The 20,413-nt window shown below is 37.0% G+C and overlaps 2 protein-coding genes across 2 annotated transcripts; both read right to left on the bottom strand.

Annotated features, from left to right (window-relative positions):
- Positions 1-911: 911 nt before the first annotated feature.
- On the bottom strand, positions 912-10,269 carry LOC139133819 (histamine N-methyltransferase-like). Its single transcript, XM_070700586.1, has 4 exons — positions 10,023-10,269; positions 4,714-4,913; positions 3,831-4,172; positions 912-3,241 (listed from the first exon to the last, which is right to left on the bottom strand). The coding sequence occupies exons 2-4, from the start codon at positions 4,904-4,906 to the stop codon at positions 2,892-2,894; spliced, it is 885 nt and encodes a 294-aa protein (XP_070556687.1). The 5' UTR covers positions 4,907-4,913; positions 10,023-10,269; the 3' UTR covers positions 912-2,891.
- A 4,164-nt stretch (positions 10,270-14,433) lies between these two features.
- Positions 14,434-20,413, bottom strand: LOC139133818 (uncharacterized). The gene is made up of 2 exons (XM_070700585.1): positions 16,324-20,413; positions 14,434-15,549 (listed from the first exon to the last, which is right to left on the bottom strand). Exon 1 carries the CDS (start codon positions 20,290-20,292, stop codon positions 18,259-18,261), a length of 2,034 nt encoding a protein of 677 aa, XP_070556686.1. The 5' UTR covers positions 20,293-20,413; the 3' UTR covers positions 14,434-15,549; positions 16,324-18,258.

Raw genomic sequence — 20,413 nt, 5'->3', positions numbered from 1 at the left:
AAAGAAAATTGCCCTCAAACATACAAATATGCATATTTTATTAATATTTTAACATATACGGCAAAGTTTTTTGAAAATTAAATTTTGTTACAAATAGGGTTGATTGTTACAAATAGGGGTGATACAGTTGTGACCTTCAATACAAATTCTGTAGATGTAATTATATCAGACTGAAATGCGTTGATGTGATGGATTACTGACATTTCGATTTCCTCCAGTGAAATACTAATGGCATTCAAAACAAGGAAAATCGTAATTGTTTTGGGGGGTTTTATATCGATGACATAAAATTAAGTGATTTAGGTATACCATTGCTTCAAAAAGAACGACAAACACAAATATTAATCACCACGTCGGGAACTTCTGTCTGGGACATTTTGAAACAACACTTTATATAGTTGTAATTACTTTTGTTAAGCGGCTACATTTTTTACAGTTAGTATTTACTTTTGTAAAGCGGCTGTATCCGCGTTCAGGCGTTTGGTCAGACGAGCAAGCTTGTGAAATTGGTCGTACTAGTATGGCTTTTAATCATCGAAGAATCGATGGAATAGCTCTAGGAACGACATCAAGCCTTACCGCACTATTAACCTGTCTCGATTTTTCTGCCACCACTCATTAAACAACACCAAGATGCAATTTGTCAGTTAATCGATAATAGAAACAACCGAACTAGTGAGATTGCTAAGTAAAGCAAAAATCATCTGGCAAAGGAAATTAAAAACTCAGACAGCCGCAGTGACACCAATCAAAGCTAGCATCTTGAATAAAATAAAGATGTAGATTTTTGCCTCCTATAAGCACTTTTGAAATGAATGTGTAAGGAAAATGTGCAGTTTTAATTAAATTAACAGAAGGCTTTGTCAAAAAAAATACCGTAGATATGACATTGAAGCAGGTCCCAAAATCTGTATAATTGAAGGTAAAAAATTCAATAGACCCAAGAAAGGAATAGAAAATGACAATAACTTTGGAGTTACTTTGAACCAATGCTGAGTGGGGGTACGAAATGCTAGCAAAGTAACGTTTTGGTTTGCAGTTAAAGCTCTCCAGGCTACCAGTACACAGGTGCCCAATCGAGGATTGGCACCCCCCTGATTTGACCGATACCGACAATGACGTGTATTTTTTTCTCGACAATGACGCGTATTTTTTTTCTAACGTAAGATTTCGTTGCACTATGTTAATATCATCATAAGAAATAATCTGTCTATTGATATTGACATGATCGTACTAGACTGACATAATTGTACTAAACAGTCTTAGTTTTCAAACAAACAAACAATACAAACAACACAAACAACACAAATACTGAAAAAATGACCTATCAGTGCCCTGAACTTTGCATATACTGTACTTTTCCAAGGAACCGATAGAAGCGATGTAGTTGCTCGTCTGAACTGTTTAGTGTTAATTGGCGACCCACCATACAGATCATTCATTGCGCCAACACAAAACCTGTCTCGTCGATGTATAATGCATGCATTTAGCATGAAAGCATTCATCCCCTTTCACATTGACGTCTGCGGAACAAAGTTAAATTTTCACGCATATAACATGAAAAAAGGACACAGCGTGGGTATATTAATGACATATTAATTACCAGATATGAACATTCGGTTCTGTGACCGGAAAGTTTATAAGTTACCCCATTTCCTGAAAGAGTAGTTATTTAAAACGTCAGCTGAAATTAGAGAAATGTAGAAAGTTTGCAAAATTAAATGAGAGTAAATATCTATAGTTTATTGTCTGATGAATTCTACGATAAGTAAAGAAAAGTCAGTAATTGTAATAGTGACAGATGCGGTACAATCACTGAATATCGTTATATAAATCGTCAAAACGCATTGACAGAGTCTATTGTAAGAGTTCTTTAAACCACAATATGCGAACATCGGTGTTTGTAGTTACAGAAACGCACCACAACATCATCCTTCAAGACGATAACTCCATAATTATGCTATTGTGGCTTGGCAAAATGGACTAATTCTCTAATTGCTTCCTTCATACCCAGATTTGTCAATCAAAACAAAGGAATGCCGGTTCTATGTTTACAGCCACTTGCAAAGGTAATATTTAAACGGCCCCTTCTGCTTCATATCTGTATATTTTACTTGGATTTGACCCTAACTCTTCTGCTAGGCTATATGATAAGAGAGATGATTCCAACTTTAGTATCATCAATTTCCCATACCTCATCAGTAATATTCCACTTTCACCAACTTGTGGGGTATACATTTCCCAGCTTATTCGATGTGCAAGAGTATCCAGTTCGTGTAGTGATTTTGGAGAGAGACATGGCCATCTCTCTTACAAACTGTTGAATCAATGTTACACCAGAAAAAGACTTGTCTCTACATATTCAAACGCTTTTAGCAGCTATCGCAAGCTGGTAGATATATATAATGTTTCTATTCGACAAATGATCGCTGATGGTATCAGTGATCGATATTGGGCCTTAGTTAGTGACCATTACCTATTTGACTTACAGATTGATATATGGCTGATGCCACATGTGGGACAGGATGCGCTTATTTTTTTAGAAACACCTGACATCACTTCTTGGTCTTTTGGCCAGACGTCCCTATATCGAAAGTATTTACTGTTTTGTTTATTTGCTGTTTTGTGTCTATGTTTACAAGTATTGTATTACGAATTTTGATCTAGTATTATCGGATTATTGATGGGTGTGATGCGATTATTCTAAGACATGTACTAAAATGTGTATGACTTTTGTTGCATGATACAAACCGGTATGGCCTCTATCTATACTAGTATAAACACTGACATATTTGTTCTTGAAGTTCTGAATTTCAAGGTTAAGTCAATATGCTTACAGCTACTTGCAGAACATAAAAACTAGGCTAAAACTATGTAAAAGAAACTGGTAACTACTCTTTGATAATCATGATATCTTCGTCGTCTGCTGGGAAATACAAATCATTGTTGAGCTCATAGCAACTTTCTCGTAGAAACTTCATGACGTCACTAACAACTTCGGGTGGCGCCATCTTCTTAAAGTCGCGCAGTTGGACAAGAAAATCAACAATCAAGTTTCCATCTCTCGATCCCTCCTTGAAGCACTCTCCAGCCTTGAAATTCATCTTTCTGTACTGGGTATGAATTTTCACGTCCGGCATACGATGTTTCAACATTTTTTGGAGAGTTGCTGACCCGATTCTAGGTATGTAGGGATCTGGTATAACATTTCCAACTCGCAGACGAACTTGTTCCCAGGGTCCTGACAGAATGATACGAAGATCAATTTACTTTCCTGGCCGAGGCTAAAAAAATTGAGCAAGAATATCTTCGGCAGTAACTTAAGACTCACTGCAACCTTGAAGATGAATATTACATCCAAACTGAAGAAAGTGACGAGCGAGATTTCCAAGATCAAACATAACTACATACTCAGTTTTAAGGCAGGTATTCTTTTTCTCTGTCTAAATGCTGAACGCTCAGGACTAAAGATTTGTATCATCATCCTAATCAGTGTACAGAAAATTTGTTAATGTCTTTCCTTCTCTGTTTGAGATTGGTCACACAAATTGATTTCGATTGACAGCTGGAAAACATTGAAAGTTTAGCTCCTTAACCATTAACCTGGTGTATAATTTATGTAAACTGGTGATTTATAACCTTGTATGTTTTGAATTATTGAATTAGTTTTGACGTCATATTATAAGTACATGGAACTTTCAACTGAATTTGTCTGGCAATACTCCATCACCGAAAATTGTTATCTCCTCTGAGAAACGTATCAGATAATTGACTCAAACGATTGCAAATGTTACACGTTATTCATCATGGGAGAAATACTTTTCACCTACCTATACCGATCTGACAATACAGCATTCCTCCCCCATTGAGCTGTCCGTAAAGCTCTGCGAAGACGTTTGCAGGATCCATGATATGATAAGCACTGTGTTGAAGAAGGATGATATCAAAACTGCCAAGGGCGGCCCCGTTTTCTATTTCTTTCAGGTAAGCTTCTATAGTTTTCTGATGAAACTCGAACTTTACAGTCGTCCACAGACTCTGTTCGTGCCTCGATTTCACCAGATCTTCAAACTTTTGTATTTGATCCTTAGCGGGTTCAATCACAACGTAGCTGATCTTGCGCATGCCAAACTTGTTGATCAGTTTATCAATGACTGCAATGTCGAAAAGCCCTGATGATATAAGACAAAGTACATTTCTTTTAAGTCAATTGTTTTGTTCACAATCTGAAACGTCCATTATTATATGCCCAAGCTGATCACAAAAAAGATTTTGGCGGAATTGAGTCCTTTCAAAGCATATTATTGGCGCACTGAAATAATAGCTAAATAACAAAAGCGAAATATTCTTCTTACGACCTGTGCGTAAGAAGTGTCCAGAGGTATGTGCATAAAATCTTTGCTGATTTCGCATCGATAACATCTAGTCATGTCATAAAAACAATGTTCAGGTCAGTATACAAGGCAGTAAAATCGTAGTGTATATATACGGTCTATTATGTCACAGAAATACATGTGTAATTGGTTGTAATTTGTGCCGGCGTGCTTTTGGGAGAGAGAGAGAGAGAGAGAGAGAGAGAGAGAGAGAGAGGTGTTGGGCGGACAGAGCCATGTAGGCAAACAAAATGGGATAGACAAAAGGACAGAGATATTGCTGAAGGCAGTGACCAAAAAACTTATTTACATTTATTGAGAAATCAAAGCCTATAAATACCGTCAGCTGGTCCTATGGCAAGTACTCGCAGCACATCATCCTTGTCAAGGCGGAACACAAATCTATCACAGGCATTCAGTAAATCTTGTTCACGTATACTGAAGTAATTCGATAACCCGTTCCGATAAATCGTCGAAAGTCCCTCAAAGTATTCATTTGGAAAATGAATCAGGGCCTTCATTTCTTGAGTCATTAAGGTTCTAAATTGTAAATACACAGAAAATGTCATGTATGAGTATGTTGCTCAAAGTTAGACCAGGGAAGATGAAAGTCTCCTATGTTCGAACTTCGGAATGTTTTAAGAAAGGTATTTGTAATGTGGTAACTATATGTGTATTCATCTACGTGTCCATGAAAACATGTTAAACGCTTGCTAGACTTTTTAAGGGTTTAGATCAATTTTGTACTCATATGCTGCCACTGATGATATTTCGTGCGTGAGGTAATTTTTAAGTATTTGTCGGGGGTTGGTGCAGAATCAAACTACATGCATCAGCTGTATTGGTAGGTATGTAATAATTTAGAAAAGCACACCTAAAAACATTATTCCAAAACATCAAATTCGAAGCTATAAACCAGGTTATTTCTTTAAAACAAGTGATCAAGATTCATACAAAATGTTCTTAAAATATAATGTTGCTAATTTTGTGACTTGAATTGTCTGTCACACACTGGTAAATTTATCGTACATAACAAAACAGTGGTACTTGAAATTGAATTTCAGCGTTGACGATATGTATGCACGTTCCATACGAAGATAGTGTCTTCATTTTAGCCGGCCATCACAAAACCTTACCAAGAGATCTCAATATAACAGGGCACTAATTTCAAAATGTTCATATTGCTTATACTATTGGCATTCCCATGTACACAAACTGTGCACAACTTCTTGCAGACTTATTTTCGTATTCGTATGTTGCTGAGCCTATACATGTACATGTAATAGTATCACCAAAAAGAAGAACACCTTATAAATTTGCTTATTTCAACATATTCTGGTAAATATAAGGTACTACCACTTCAAAGAACATCCATGCCAATTGTCAAAGAGGAGGTAAGTGGTTCTTTTAAAATGATTTTTTTAACAAAAAGGACAACAAACGACAAGTTAAAAGAATGTTCATTTCATTATGATTTTATCATATGGATATATAAGAACATCTGTTAGGACCTGCAAACTAAATTTCAAATCAATACGATGAAACATTTTGGAGAAAACAATTTTCTTAAAGATTGAATAAACAATGAAAAAATCACCAAACGTACAATATTGAAGATATTCCATGATTTTTTTGTAATTCACATATAACCATAGATGGTAGCTACAAGATAAAAAACACAGGAATTTGACTTGTACTATCGGAGTTCTAGGCTTTTAACCATTTTCAGTATTTTCATCCCATTTTCATTATTTTACAGGAACATATTCATTTGAATAAATTCACATACATGCATGCATGCATGCATGCATGCATGCATACATACATACAGAAAGACATACAGAAATACAGAAAGACATACAGAAAGACATACAGAAAGACATACAGAAGAGACATACATACATACATACATACATACATACATACATACATACCAGTGATCGAAATAATCGGTGGCAATGGTGGCATTTGCCACCAAAAACTGTCAATCTGCCACCAAAATTTTTTTCTGGTGGTATTTTTCTGCCACTAAATTTTGGGTCATCATGTCATCGATCCTACGGCTTGAATGAAGGAACACTGAAGGAACACGCGTTGTCTGACGGCGGAAAAACTCATTAGCCAAAAAAAACCCAAACTAATTGCGATATTTTGGCCTGAATGAAAACACAGCGTGAATCCAAACTTGTGATTGGCTAATCTCCATATCGATGACAGCAGCTTTTGTACACTTGACATGTTGTTGCCCTCTGTGATAGCCGCATATGCAGTCATACGGCACAAGATAAAAGCATGTTGTGACATTTTGAAAACAAAGCCAAACCTGCAGCCTGCATGAATTAAATAACAATAAATACTTGCAATCCATTAGCCAGTACAGGCTCAAAAATTCCTATCGCCCGACGCCCGTGGCTAGTGAATTTTGCGTTCGGGCAAGTAAAATCAATATGCTTCCCGTCCGACGGGCAAGTGCACCAGCGGTTGAATTAACTAAGCTCTGGACAATTCAAGCTTGAAAACGTATTTCATTAGGTCTGTACACGCCTACAATCATTGTAAGTCCTTCAACTCTCAGAAGTTTTTTCTGAAAACCCTTGAAAATCCGCCCGACATCGCAAAATAATCGTTCTTGCTGTTGTAAAACACAAAAAGTCGTAAAAATAGAGTTTTGCGACATGTTCTCTCCGACGACACGGAGTGAACTCACTGTTTTGTATGTGTGCCGTAAAGTGGTATGCTCTTGACAGTGGTTGCCATTCTCTTTGTGCAAGTGTATGAGTCGTATGACAGTCGATCGGCTTCACGCGATAGTGTAATTGCACCATGTGCTTGGTAAATGGATGTAAACTTATTCGAAGCCATGGATCTCGGCAATGCTTACTGTTCAACGTAAATCAACCCCCAGCTGAAAAAGTACAAGTTTACATCACAGTCGAAACGGGCTCAGTCGACCAAGGAGGCCACATACTGCAGCTACGTATTGCGTGAGATGCAGACAGTTTCAAATTACGTGACCTTGGTTGTTAGGGATCGGCTCTCACTCACAGAAAACAAATCTGCACTGAAGAGTATAACGAAAACGAAACTTGAATCTGCTCTCTTGACGAATACATTTATCAAAATAAAACTTTGAAAGACGGCTGTGCTCAGTGAGTAAACATGTAAACAAAAAAGGGTTGCAGATGTACATGTGCATATGCATTGGCAGATAAACACTAGCAGAACAGTTGTTTGTGATCTCAGCTTGATAATAAAGAGCAGCAGCCAGCCATGCATATTGTAAATCACACAATCTTATTACTCTTATGCAAAGATTTTAATTTGATTAGGTAGTGGAAAAATTCCAAATTCAAAGATGTTTTCCAGATGGCCAAATCTACAGAAAAAACTAAAGTGTTCTCACATTTCTTCTGCGACATTTCAGATTTGGTAATAGTCCTTCATTTTAACAAGAATGTAGTTCATGTTTGAATCTGTTTTTTCCCTCTTTGAATTCACTTCATATGGCCAAACTTGCTCTCTGTTACAAATTACTATTACAGTTATTAGAAATTTAGGGCAAGTAATTTTTCCTCTCGGGCAAGTAAAAATGAAATTCACGTGTCCCACGGTTAGTAAGTTTGAAAATTTTTTTTCGAGGCCTGCAGTATGGGTTGATTTTTTGTGACGTGTACTCACCATATTTTCAAGAATTTATAAATTAGAATGAGTATGTGGCAATAATGACAAAATGTTGTATTATACCGATCACATGATGTGTTAAACTGCCACCAGATTTTTCATAATTGCCACCTGATTTTATATCCGGTGGCAAACTTTTGCCACAAGAAATAAAAAAGTATTTCTATCCCTGCATACATACATACATACATACATACATACATACATACATACATACATACATACATACATACATACATACATACATACATACATACATACATACATACATACATACATACATACATACATACATACCCACATATATTTTGATCATATAAAAGGGATAAAAACCTACATACGATTGTTGTAATGTTCGACTTATGGAATATTTATTAACACAAATTAAGTTGTTATTTACAATTCTTATTAATATTGGTTTGAAATCGCACCTTTTGATTTCTTTAAAATTACAAAAACACCTTAGACCCGTCATTTCAGTCCGAACAGCCATTGCTTCCACGACTTCCACAAACAACTCGCAAATATAGTTATGCTAAAAATATTCAATTGAAAACGCATTAACTTTTTGGGGTTAAACTTAATTGTTGCCGGTTTGCCCGGGGCATGTAAAACCTGACCTCGGGCAAATAAAAATATATTGCACTTTCCTGTTCGGACAAGTGATAGACTTTGATCAAATCAACATCTTCTGGAAATAAAAGATTCAAGAAATTTTGTTAAACAACGCTCGCTGTTATCGACTTTCAAGTCACTGAAGAGGGAATTACAACAACTGGTCTGTGGGATACCAACATTCAGCTATTCACAGTGATATCCAGCTGTTGTCTTTCCTCAATCTGGAAATTTAATCTCAGTAACGTAAAACTTGCACTTGTCGCAAATGACTCCAAGAGGGGGTGGTCAGTAATTGCAACAGCCACATTTCACAAGGCGTCGGAGGCTGCGCATCCTCATGGCGAATCAAACCACCCTTTTAATGTAAATTTTTGAAATAATCCACGCCTGATAAAGTCAAAGATTCCTAGGCGGGATCTGGGTCAGGGGATACAGTAGACGTTCAACCAGCTAGACACTCAGAAATTGACGGCGATGAAGCTAATAAATAGCCCGGTCACGGTCGCTGCATTGAGTTCAGTGGAAAGTCCCGTACGTCATCAGGGAGAAATCGTTTACTCTCCACCACGCATGCGCAAAGTTATGTAAATACCCTCATGGGTTCGAAAACGGGAGCCGTACGAGAATGAGAGAGAGCGAACGCCGGTGCGAGGCATGCTGCAAGACCCTTCTCCATGGTGGTTCAGAATCACTACGGATCGGCACTATACGTGCTCACAATAACGGCCGCGGTCATATCCGATGTCGGGAAGCACAGGTCGCTCGATTGAGATTGGGAAGACCAACACTTATGGATCATGACAATTGACATGAACATCAATAGAAACAAAACAAAAAATGTAAACTGACAAAAAATTTAGGACAAGCAGGTTTACTCATTGGGCAAATAAAATTTATGGACACTTGCCCGTAGGGCAAGTAGGTAAAAAGTTAATGAGTTCGAGCCCTGACTTCCCTAAAATTATTCAAATATTGAAATCAAATTTGATTTAAACGTTCAACTAAATGTTGCAACATCTGGTCAACCAAATCCTTGGTATGTGGTGATCAGTCCATGATGTTTCAAAAGGGTGTGGAGAGGACGACGCATGACTCCCCTCATAACACGCAATGTTGGCAATGGGTATGTTTCCATATACAATACTATATACAATGAGACGAAAGACGACTAAAAGAGCTGATAGTTACTAATTAATTAGGCTACTGTCTAATCGCGTTCAAGTTGCAGACTTTGCGACGAGACATTCAAATGTGACGAAAGCTGATGGTCACTTGGAAAGACGACTAGCCCCTTCGTTCTTGTTCGATTCTTTTTCGTTCGTTCAATGAAAGATCGCTAGTTAAACTTACCGCAAACTTCACGCCACTCTCGTCCGCGAAATTATTGCTCTTAGCGCCAGCAAGTGACGGCTGAGTTACTGTGATTTACCACAGTTACTAAAAGCTACTCGAAAGCCCACTGTAAAAACATCAAACAAAGTCTCATGACTGGTAATCAGCTATTATATCGCTTCCGGGTACAAGGTCGCTCTGCTAGTGAGGGGGCACATAACAAGTACGCGCGCGCACCAGGAGTATGTCATGTGGTTGCAAACCTGTCACAGGAGTACCAGTAGGACGTACGCCCTCTATGGTTACCTCTCTCGTCGGAACATGTGATCATCTGCGTAGTTGCCTTGAACTTACAGGTATTACTGGTGAGACGTCTCGTGTCTTGCCTGAAAAATGTCAATAATTGTTCGGTTTTGGTAGAGCAATGGAGTGTGAATTTATTATAATGTCTTCTTTTTCTGATGGTGAAACAAGACAGGAACAACAGTGACACAGGATCTTGTTTACTTTCCAAGATTTTATTCATTTAAACAATTCAACATTAACACTTGTAACAGCACAATTTTACATGGTCAAACTTTCTAAGGTTAACAAAGGACGAAGAGTGAATATGATTAATGTTTTCCTGTGGTAAAAAAACTTACTTAGGGTATCGTCATTATTTACGGTCTTTGTGGGGGGAGGGGTCTGAGGAATTTCAGAACTCTGAAATTTCGAGTAAATCCCCTGCCAACCCCGATGCATTTGAGTAACCCCCGTCTCTAATACATAGATTTTGACTGACTCCCCTCCTCGACTTAGAACAGTTAAATACGAAGACATGTATTTATATAACATGTACAAAAATACAGCAATAGTACAGACCTTTCATATCCTGCTAGAATATCATCGGTTACCTCATGACGATTGAAAAAGATAAAACAGCAAAAGGAAATTTAAAGTCACAATAAAATGTAGATACAAAGCTCATGCTGTAACCACTGTCAAACCATATAGTACTGTTTAATTTGGATGGTATCATGACAAGGTTTTCACTAAGATATCTGACAGGGCAGAATTTGAAAGTACAGGGGGAGAACACGCAGGAGGCGGGGGGCAGTGTCAGAGGAGGTTGTACCCTTTCTTGTGTGGAAAATTTGAGAAATTGATGTGTGCAATAATGCAGTCTGATGCAATATGAGAGATGTTATCAATTTGTTTAAAATTATTAGAACACCCCAAAGGGGGAAAGCGTGAGAGGGTTGTCCCCTCTCCCGCATCGAAAATTTTGAGAAATTGATGAGTGCAATGATGCAGTCTGGTGCAATATGAGGTGTTTTATATTTGTTTTTACTGAGTAAAACTGTTAGAACACGCCAGGGGAAGAGAAAGTGAGAGGGGCTCCCCCTCTCGCATAGAACATTTTTAGAAATTGATGTGTGAAATGGTGCAACCTGAGAGATTTGTGAACAACATGTACAGTAAGTGTTGTCAACTTTGATGCAGTCTTGCTGATGCATTTTAAGGGGCTTGAACTCACATTATCTACAATACTCTTTCACAAAGCTTATCAGTCAGTTAAAACCCCTACAAATAGGTGTTTCAACAAGCAGCCTGGTGGCTGATGTTGCTGTGCTGTGATAATATTCAAGACAATCCATAGGATAGCTAGGTGTGTGCCTGAATCAGGCAAAACAACAATTGGCAATAGTAACATTAGTAATAAATATCAATTTCTGTAAGTCATTTAAAAAATATACCACCAAAGGCACAGTGTTGCTCCTGTCTGACAAACAAAACTAGGTATTCCTACTTCCACTTGTTCACTGAAAATGCTATTGTGTTTGCAAATAGTTTGAATTTTCAATTTTCTTAGGACGAATTCCATTTTAACAGCCACTTTTCAATTTTGTAGATCAACAGTAAAAATTTGATGGTCCTAGCTTGAAATGTTTGGATGATTTACATGGAGTTAAGTAATACACAGATGAACCAAGAATAAATGTGCAGTATACACACCAAATAAACAACTGGTGAGAAGGAAACTTGCAACAGCTCCATTAACTTTCCAATGTTGGACGTCAGAGAAAGGTTAAAAAGATTTAATTACTTCCTAGTTGTACGAGTAGTATGTGTAACATTAAATGTAAAAACTTCTTGGTTTCAGATAAAAATGTGCAACTATATTTTGACAATAAGTGCAAGCAAAATATATTGTAAGTCAACATTGTCTACAGCAAGTTCAAAGTTAAAATCAAAAGCAGACAACCACTGGTAATTGGTCGATGATAACTGATAAATTCAAACCTTGGAAGGAGTAAATATATGCAGGGTATTAATCAAAAATCAATATGGTGTCAGAGGGACAGGTAGTAACCATTTTTGTTTATTCTGTGATGATTTACTTAATTAAGTGATGACATGACATTGTTTTATGTTTACGTAACAAAATGATTGAAACTAATACAAATAAACTGGAGTCTGTATTAACGGTATGGTGCATCTTGCCATATGCCTTCTGGTGGATTAAAATCCCTCATCAGTGTTTGAGGTTTCCTCCATGAAATATTTGCTAAAGTTGGTCCACTACATAAACATTGCCTCACAACTTTTTCTTGATCAAATATCGCTACAAATTGACACCAAATAAGACTAAATTATTTTCAGTGTCTTCAAAATTGTTTTACAAGGTATTCGGGGTTACTATAGGTCATTCAAGGTTGCAGTCTAATACATTGCCTCAAAAAATAAAAAAAACCATGGGTTCCTCAAGTTTTAAAAATGATTGGCTTAGGTAGTCTCTTGGGACTTATTGACAAAAATTGCTCCAAAAATACAAAATTTTGTATTTTCTCACTATATGAAAATATCTGACTTAAGTCATCCTGAGGACCTGTATACTGAATATCAAAATGTCTGACAAGGGGTTTTGAAAAAAAATAGATCTACAATGACAAAAATAGCCTCAAAAAATATGTAACTGAAAAATTGAAAACTATAGAAGATATTACATATAACAATATGTCATTTTAAAGCAAAATAAATTGTCTTTCTAATGACAGGCCATTAGTTAGGCTATAGTGAAAAGTAAGCTCAGCAGATTACTTACACCACGACACGTTTAACAAAATATATGCGAGTCGGTAATACTGTGACTTCACTGCAACCTTCAAAACATGCCGGTAACAGCCATCCAATCCAAATATTTTGCCTGTTAAAAGTATAATTCATATTTGTGACATGTCCTTGCAGCAAATAAAATAGATTTCATACAAAGCATTGCCTTTTGTAATATGTCTAGGTAAATAATTTGTAGAACTTGAGATTAGTTTTGTCAGTTTTGCGACATAAAATTTTCGGGTATAGGGTAAGTTTTGGTCCTATTTCATGAAAGCTATAGAAAATATTGCATATTGAAATACATCATTATAAAGGAGAATAAATTACCTTTCTAATGATACCCCATAAACTAGGTCATGTTAAAAAGTAAGCTCAGCACATGACTTACAAGAAGACAGATTTGACAAAAATGCATGTCGGTCTCAAAATTGTGATTTTGCTGTATCCTTCAACACATGACCGTAAGAACTAATGAGTCCCTATATTTTTCTGTTCAAATCCCATTTCTTATTTTAGGGATCCAAAGGCTTCTGAAAATACAGGTTTGTTATCCTGTAGGGCGGGGGAGGTGCACGTAGACGCCCCTTCTAGACCATGGCCTAATGGATCGATAGTGATGCTTGCTGTATCAGTAAGACAAGGAAGAATAGAAAATTTTCAAAATAATAATTATGTCTTATCAAAATTATTTTATAAAATAGACAGTCATCAACAGTCTATTTACTTAAAGGAGAAAATGACAATATGACTATGTTGGCGCGTTTTAAAGCCTTCATTTTAAAGCTGTGCATTCGTTCATTGCATACCAATAAAATGCTCCTTCGCGATATATACCAAAATATATATAGCAAAACTTGCAAGTTTAGTGATTACTGACAATATTGCAGGGTCAATACCCAATTTTGACATTTATTTTCTTCTTCAGCAGATTGCAATTAGTAAATAACATCTATAAATCTATTTGATTTTCTTCATTGGAAGGAAACCATAGTTATCATATTTTCTTCCGCTTAAAAATACTGAATTACCAGAAAAAATTGATTTAAAGTTATCCAAAACTATGACGTCATATTCTTTAACTAAGACATTATGCACTTTAGAAAGACCAATATCTACGTTTCTAAAACTATAAGGTATATGGCATTTCAAGCCAGTTTACTTCATCAGGGAAAGAATGTTGTACCCCTACCCCCAGCTTTTGCACATTCCATACAGATACACGCAATTCAAAATTGACTCCAGAGTAGTTTGTTATTAAATGTCTAATGTTAACACTTTTTCTTGTTTAATATGTCGAAATGAATAATTTTTTTTTTTTTTTTTTTTTTTTTTTTTTTTTTTTTTTTTTTTTTAACACTTTTACTGAGGCGACCGAGTTACTCAAGGAGTAATTTCGTCGGGGCTCAAATAAAGAGCAAAAATCTCAAAAAAAAACAAAGCTAATTACTAATTACAGAGGAACATTTTCTTTTATAAATTGTTTCACTTTCACCTTACACGTTCTTATACTTGGAGCACGTCTCAATGCACTGGGTAAAGAATTCCATACTTGCGATGAACGATATTTAAAACTTCTCTGACCCATACATAAATTTGCTTTTGGAATGTTAAAATCCATTTTTTCTACAGAACGTGTATAATATTGATGAATTCTACTTCGGAAGATTAACATATCTGAAAGATATTGCGGAGCATTACCTGTCACACAGTTAAATGTTAAAATTGCAAGGAAATAATAAATTCTTTGTCTTACTGACATAACATTGAAAACAGAAAACAATTCTACAGAAGGAAAATCATAGGGCAATTCAAAAAGTACACGCAAAGCTCTCTTCTGCAGTGTAAAAAGTTTCTCTAGATTTTTCTCAGTCGTGTTACCCCATACTACGCAACAATAATCTAATGTGCTTTGAATTAAACCATAGTATAAAACGATACGATAATCAATGGGTATAAAAGAACGTACCCTGCGTAAAAGGCCAATTCTTTTGCTCAACGATGTACACATGCAATTTATATGATCATTCCAAGATAAGGTTTCATCAAGAGTTACACCTAAACCTTTGCAGATGAAACACATGTACAGAAAATCATGAATGTTTACAGATAACGATACATCTCGATCATTTAAACGATTTAACCTATAAGGAGTTGTAATCAAACTCTTGTATCAAAGACTCTTGTTTTCTTAACATTTAGGCGCATAGAATTTGCAGAAATCCAGCTCTTGATAGGTACAGCATCATTATTTATAGTATTGTTTAAATCATCTATGGATTTCCCACGTGCAAGCAACGTCTGATCGTGTGCGTACATATGTAAATGAGAAGAAACTACAGATAATGATAAATCATTAATAAAAAGTGTGAATAAGAGCGGTCCTAAAATAGAGCCTTGTGGAACGCCCGCTTGAACGAGAGCTCTCTCAGACATACCGCCCATATAGCTAACAATTAAGGTAAAGGGCGACGAATTCGGACGCGCACACGCTTTAGAACGTTTCTGCGCAGATTTAACTCCAGCCTGCCGAAAATGGGTTATTTTGTAGAGCATGTATTTAAACATCCCCTGTCTTGTTGAAATTGCGCTTTTACCTAATTTTTTGACCCAGTCTCTTGGAAATACATGTGACCTATAACCTTGTCTTATTTTGACCCCCTAGAAGCTGATTTTTATTCAATGTGAGCCAAAAATTAAATTTCTCTCCCATTTACATGGCGCACATTTCGTATTCACCTGGAGATATTGTAAAGAGTAGCATGGTGACACCCTTTTATTAAAAGTGTAAACTAAATGGTATTATGTCAGGATTTTATTCGCCAAGTTTGGTCAACATGACACCATTCAAAGCGACAGGAAGAAAGTTCAAAAATTATGTAGTGATATAATTTCGATATCGTCATTTTGTAATCGACACTTATGTTAAAATTTCTTTACAAACATCATGAAAACTATACATTCGATAGATATGAATCTTAAGTCTTGTATTTATTAAAATTAACTCATTTGCTAAGCGTTTTATAATTGCTTTCTTTAGTTTAAGTGAATTATATCATTTTTATTTATTTCTAACGACGCCATTTTAACGTCCGTTTCCATGGAAACGAGCGTGGTGACCCCATTTTTTATTTCATTTTTGCACTTGCACAACTTCCAAGAATATTTTGCAAAGTTTCAAGAAAATGACACCACAACCTAATTTTGACGTTATTCGTAGTACTTCACCTTAAATGACGATTGGAAAGATATGATTTGAACCAACTGAGAGCTTCATCACATACACGATAAACTGACAATTTCTTCAAAAGAATTTTGTGGTTAATTACATCAAAAGCCTTTGAAAGGTCAAGCAAGAGTACGCCATTTAAGTATCCGTCATCACTATTACATAAAATATCATCTGTAAGGCGTAACAAAGCAGTTTGGCACGAGAAGTTTTTCTAAAACCTGACTGGTTATCTAACAGCAAATCATTACATGTCAAATAATCATACAGAGCAACGTGAACATGTTTCTCAAGTATTTTCGAAAGAGCTGGTAAGATAGAAATAGGACGATAATTTGCAAAGTCATTGACACTTCCTGATCCTTTGTACAATGGAACCACTCTGGCACATTTAAAGGCGTTCGGAAAAACAGACTGAGATAAACTCATATTAAATAAACGTAGAAGAGAATCAGTAATTACAGGAGCAGCAATTTTCAAGAGTTTGCAATGGACATTATCTAAACCAGTACATTTCGCCTTCAATAACGAAGAAAAGACAAAGTTACTTGAAATAGGAGGGATTCTAAAAACATGCTGATTTCTGAGTAAATCATCAACAAATTCCTGTAACTTTACAAAATTACCAGAAACAGAGGAACAGTCGAGATGACTATTAATATTTGTAAAATAATTCATGAAAGCGTTGGCAATGTCAGTTGGTTTACTCAAGGACAATCCATCTTTAGAAAAAATTGGGCTCTTACAAGTATTAGAGTTCATGATACTATCATAAATTCGCCAAATAACAGCAGGATTAGAACTCTTACTACATAGGGTATTCACATAATACTTCCTTTTAGCTTGGATAATAAGGTGAACGACTTTGTTCCTTAAAACCTTATACTCAGACCAAAGATTATGAGAATCACATGATTTAGCGCGTTTAAGAGTCTTGTCACGCATTTTCATAACATCTGAAATCTCTCTAGAAAACCATTCTGGCTGTTTGAAACGTTTAACACGTCTTTTGACAAAAGGACAATGTAAGTTACAAATCTCATTGAAAATCGAAATCCATGTATCAAAAGCACCGTTGACATCAATAACTTTATCGAGTAGAAACCAAGGTGCGTTACTTAAGTCAAGCAAGAACTTCTCAGCAGAGAATGCTTTGAAAGATCTGTACATAATGGATACATGAGAACCAGAAAGTGGACGAGAAACCTTCAACTTACGCCTTGTTAAAACAGGAAGATGATCCGATAAGCCGGACTCACAAACACAAGTATTATAAAAATTGACATGATTCGAAACGTAAATATGATCTAAGCAAGACTTGGATGCAGGACGAGTTATACCCTCGACAAGTTGCACCATATTAAACAATAATAATGACTGGTGAATAAAGTGGTTAATGCCTTGATTCGACAGTAGGTCAACATTAAAGTCACCACATACAATCAATTCAGTACCTTCAAGAAAACCCCTCTCCAAATTACTCATAATATCCATATCAACATCGCGTGTGGTGTTCGGTGGTCGATACACAGAAGCAATAAGAAAGGGTTTACTCATGTGTGGTGTTATTTCTAACCACATTATCTCGAGATGATCACACTCAAGATCATAACGTCTTTTGTAAGGTAAATCAGATCTAATATAGGAAATGAGACCACCCCCAGACTTATGAGCTCTATCCTTACGTTCTAAGTTAAAATCGTCGATGGAAAATTCAGTACTGGAAACATCGTCAGATAAAAACGTTTCCACAATACACAAGACATCGACAGAGGATAATATATTTTCCTTAGTGAGGGATAAATAATGTCTGATCTGATCGATTTTGTTTGAAATATGTTGAACGTTCCAACAACAAAAAGTTAAGGCATTACTTTTCTCACTGGTACGACAAAACACATTACCGGCAAGAACTTCTTTGCCTACGACCTAGTCTCTACGCACAGTACACGACTTCTGCTTGTGACCGAGAGATCCACAGTTCCAACATCTGATGGACACGCCATGACGACATACCCGCTGGATGTGACCTTCTTCCCCACATAAATAGCATCTGACTCTTCTGTTCGTAGAAGTTGTTTGAAATTGACTATTGATGTCATGCCAGTCTCTATCAAGTGGACGGGTAGCGTAACCTGGACGCGGACCATCGTGAGGAAATCGAGTAGCGTTACCCGGACGCGGAGCATTACGAGGAAATCGAGTAGCGTAACCTGGACGCGGAGCATCAGGAGGATGTCGACGCACTTCATCTCTCTGGTCCTGACTGACGAACCGTTGTGAGCGAAACTCACCCTGCCTTTGTGACCACGGTCGCCAAGTTTGGGTGGACCCGGAATCCCTTGAGGTGAATCGGTACCTATACTTGCCCGAGTTGTACACTGGGACTGACGAAGTGGGACGGCTAGATTTCCTTTTCGTCAGAAAGAGTGATGTCAGGTTACCGTTACGTAGCAACAAGTCAACGCCAGCATATGATAGGTGCACGCCATCGCGAAGCAGGAGTGAAGATACAATCTCGTTATTTCGATAACGGAAAAACGAGTCATTGTCGATGAAACAGCACCTTTCACGTTCGCATAGAGTTGACAACAGGTGGTTAACTTCATCAACTATAGATTGCACTGCCGTGTCGTCTACTCTGGGGCATATACTCAAAACAGTCACTTTACCATTAGAAATCTGTTTAGCCTCCTTCAAAAGTAATTTGTAATCAGCAAGGATAGAATCTGGATCCTTTATCATACTGCAGTCGACAGTTCCAACTTCAATTACTATCTCGTTAGGTCGCAATTTATCCGCACATGTAGAGTGGAGATGCATACGCAACTGATCAATAGTAGTACCGGGCAAACAGATCACTTTAGAGTCCGAAGTGCCTTCTGTGACGTCACGGACAATAGAGTCTCCGATAAACAATGTGAGAGGAGGCGGTGATAATGATGAGTTCGCGTTTGTAATGGCAGCATTTGTGGAACTGGAATGTGAAACAATGCTAGCTGTGGCATCTATATTAACACGTTGAAGGCTTTTGTTATTAATACTGGCAGCATCAGGTGTCCGACCCTCCAGTGGTGCAACATATTTCTCGTTCATAGAATCCAGCTTACCACGCAGAATCATGCATTCATCTTGAAACTTCCCACACTTTTCACGCAGCATTTCGTTCTCGGAGATCTTTTCTGACAACAGTGTGTTCAAATTAACATTGGATGATCGTAGGGCGCCAATTTCAAATTTGAGCGCATCCAGTTCAGTAACAAGACTGTTGTTTTTAACCTTAAGATCAGCAACGTCATCAATTAAATGCGAGATGTTCTGTGGTAGCGCTCTACACAATAAACATGGCCAGAAATATCTGTTCGCTTCTTCTTCATTGACATCCAAGCAGTCCATATGAAACCACTTCCAACATAGGCTGCAGCGAATCATCTCTCCATCATCAGATCTGTTATGTTTACAATTCGAAATGCAGAACACTTCATTTTGCGCATGTTGAACAGACGCTGCGGAGGATCGTGGATTATGCACTTTCTTCTTTTTTGACTTTTTCTTTTTCTCGGACTTCTCTAATGATAATTTTGACAGGGGGTTATTCAAATCATCGTTGCCGGAGTTATTAACAGTAACCAATTTGCTGGAAATATATTTCAATGGCGTTGTCACCATTTTAGTGAGGAAAGACTGGTCAGGACTTTCCAATGTTATTGGAGTACTTTTCGGACAGCTAGCTCTTCTGTCAATAGCACGATTGTTCAGAGCGTTCCCTATAAAATGACATGTAGACTTGATGGTGTCTTCACTGAGATCGGGTTGTAGGATTTTGAGTTCATTCTCCATCTTATGGACGTAGGGCCATTTGGAGAAAGATTTGAGTTTTGTTGGTGGAAGATTGTCAACAATATCAAGATACTTCCGCTTCAGTTCATTTACAAGTGAGGGTGCTGGATTGCGTGTATTCATAGTCGCACTGACACTGCATTAATTACGCAGAACAAAAGACTTCAGTGACGCAGATCTGGTCGGACAAAGTTGAGAAGAAAAACACAGAGAACTACCTTCTAGACCGCCGACAATTACAATC

The sequence above is a fragment of the Ptychodera flava genome, chromosome 5 (assembly GCF_041260155.1).
Source record: "Ptychodera flava strain L36383 chromosome 5, AS_Pfla_20210202, whole genome shotgun sequence".
Lineage (NCBI taxonomy): Eukaryota > Metazoa > Hemichordata > Enteropneusta > Ptychoderidae > Ptychodera > Ptychodera flava.
This window is presented reverse-complemented; position numbering and strand designations above follow the sequence as displayed.